Source organism: Nerophis ophidion, linkage group LG08, assembly GCF_033978795.1.
Source record: "Nerophis ophidion isolate RoL-2023_Sa linkage group LG08, RoL_Noph_v1.0, whole genome shotgun sequence".
NCBI lineage: Eukaryota > Metazoa > Chordata > Actinopteri > Syngnathiformes > Syngnathidae > Nerophis > Nerophis ophidion.
In genome coordinates this window covers 546,989-548,814 of record NC_084618.1, presented here as the reverse complement: position 1 = coordinate 548,814, position 1,826 = coordinate 546,989, and the positions used below count along the sequence as shown (strand labels likewise).

Here is a 1,826-nt window from a genome sequence, read left to right as displayed (position 1 = left end):
ACACTCAAATACTGAACCTCCTTCCATCCATTTTATACCGTCTGTCCCTCTCGAGTCTATGTCATGTATATTTAACCATCTATTCATATAAATAGGTGTTGCTTGCTGTTTTGTTGACATTTGTCCTGCTCTTTTTTCCACCACCAAACTACAAACGACATTTGACGTATGACATTTGTCGGCCACCGTATTGCCAAGTCACCAGAAACCCCGCCCATTATGCATAGCAAACCAATCAGGTTGAAGTAGGATAAAAGCCGCCAATTGCGAACTTCCTGTTTTTCCCTGGCCGGCGCTTCCGAAAACAAAGTAAAAAAAAGTATCATGAAAAGGAGTTTAAAACCTTATGAAGATTTAGGTGGACAAAGTAAGCCAATGAGTTCCACCTCAGAAGATAGTGAGCCAAAAAGAGGAGCGCTGAAAAGGTAAATTGTACACAATAACAGTCTTGAAATAGCTCTTATTGAATGGCTTTCGTTTTTGTGTCTCAGCTTCCTAGGGAAACGTTGTCTAATAAATGCTCACTTTTTGATGGATATAAGTCAAATTGGTACTTTAACTTTTTAACTTAACATCTATCTGCTCATACAAAGTTAATTAGCTGTAAGTTTCAAATTACCGTAAGTCTTTAACTATCGAAATACTGCCAATTGTTTACGAAGCTACCATACCGCAGTTTACTTGTCAAATCCAGGCCATTACGGTAATCATAAGGATTGCGTCACAGCATCTCCAGGAAGTAGATGCTTTGATAGAAGGCTGTGTGATGCAAGAAGAGCCAGAAACAAACTTTCTATGACAAAGTTGTTCAGAAATGTCATTTATTGTGTTTTTGAATTGCTAAACAAGTAGAGATGTCCTCATACTATTTCACAACTCATTTGACACATTAAAATACCACTTTTCGCATGTTAGATGGGACACCAGCACACACACCAGATTAAATGACATTTTTTACAGCTAAAATCAAACCAATAATTCCTGTCAGTTGTTACAATTCTAAGTGGTAAATGTGTGATGCATGCAGTATCGCTTCATCTCCTTGTCTATGTAGAACTCCGCTGTCAAAGCTGAAGACAGTGAACTGTAACTTCAAATCACCGGCAAGTACCTCTCCTCCTGCACTCTTCATCTAATAACATACTTTGACTCACAGCAATATTGATATTGTTGCTCTTTCTCCTTCCCTTCGCAGGGGCAGCTCACCAAGACGGCCAAAGTGAGTGTGGAAGAAGAAGTAGAGGAGCTGGAAAGGAGCAGAAAGCAGCTGGATGCCGAAATAGCACAGCTGGAGTCCGAGTGAGTGCAGCTGCTTTTGGTATTTGGAATGAACATGCGGCGTGGTTGGTTGATTTTTAGCTGCTAACGGGGGGACAACTCTTACGTATGCATTTTCACATCGGTCCTGTTCATGAGCACTTGTCATCATTTCTCCAGGGGATACAAAGTGGAGGAGCTGGACGATCACATCGACATGCTGCATGAGTACAATGACATCAAGGACATGGGGCAGTCACTGCTGGGCAAAATGGGTAAGAAACATGTCAGTGGACACAACACTAATCAATAGTCTGACGCTTGGAGGCTTGAACGAACAGTGTGTACGTGTGGTAAGAAAAAACACAAATGTCTGAAAAATCCTGAATTAGACATAATATAAAGTGGAGATCGACTTTTTTTCAACATTAGAATCAACTTTTTTTGTTAGATTTTTTTGAGTACAAAAAAAAACTGTATCAGAAGATGCAATACACACCCATATGGTAGCAGTATTTAGTGTTCAAAAAATACTAATTAGTGAAGTAGATCAATAACCGCTGAGCTTG

At 39.8% G+C, this 1,826-nt stretch overlaps 1 protein-coding gene across 1 annotated transcript in view; it reads left to right on the top strand.

Moving 5' to 3' along the window:
* The first annotated feature begins 241 nt into the window (after positions 1 to 241).
* The window catches only part of swi5 (SWI5 homologous recombination repair protein), a 13,483-nt gene continuing 11,898 nt past the window's right edge, over positions 242 to 1,826 (top strand). The window contains exons 1-4 of the mRNA XM_061907284.1: positions 242 to 425; positions 1,055 to 1,103; positions 1,196 to 1,299; positions 1,438 to 1,532. Coding sequence (XP_061763268.1) covers positions 325 to 425; positions 1,055 to 1,103; positions 1,196 to 1,299; positions 1,438 to 1,532 — 349 coding nt within the window. The 5' untranslated portion in view covers positions 242 to 324. The remainder of the gene's footprint in view (positions 426 to 1,054; positions 1,104 to 1,195; positions 1,300 to 1,437; positions 1,533 to 1,826) is intronic.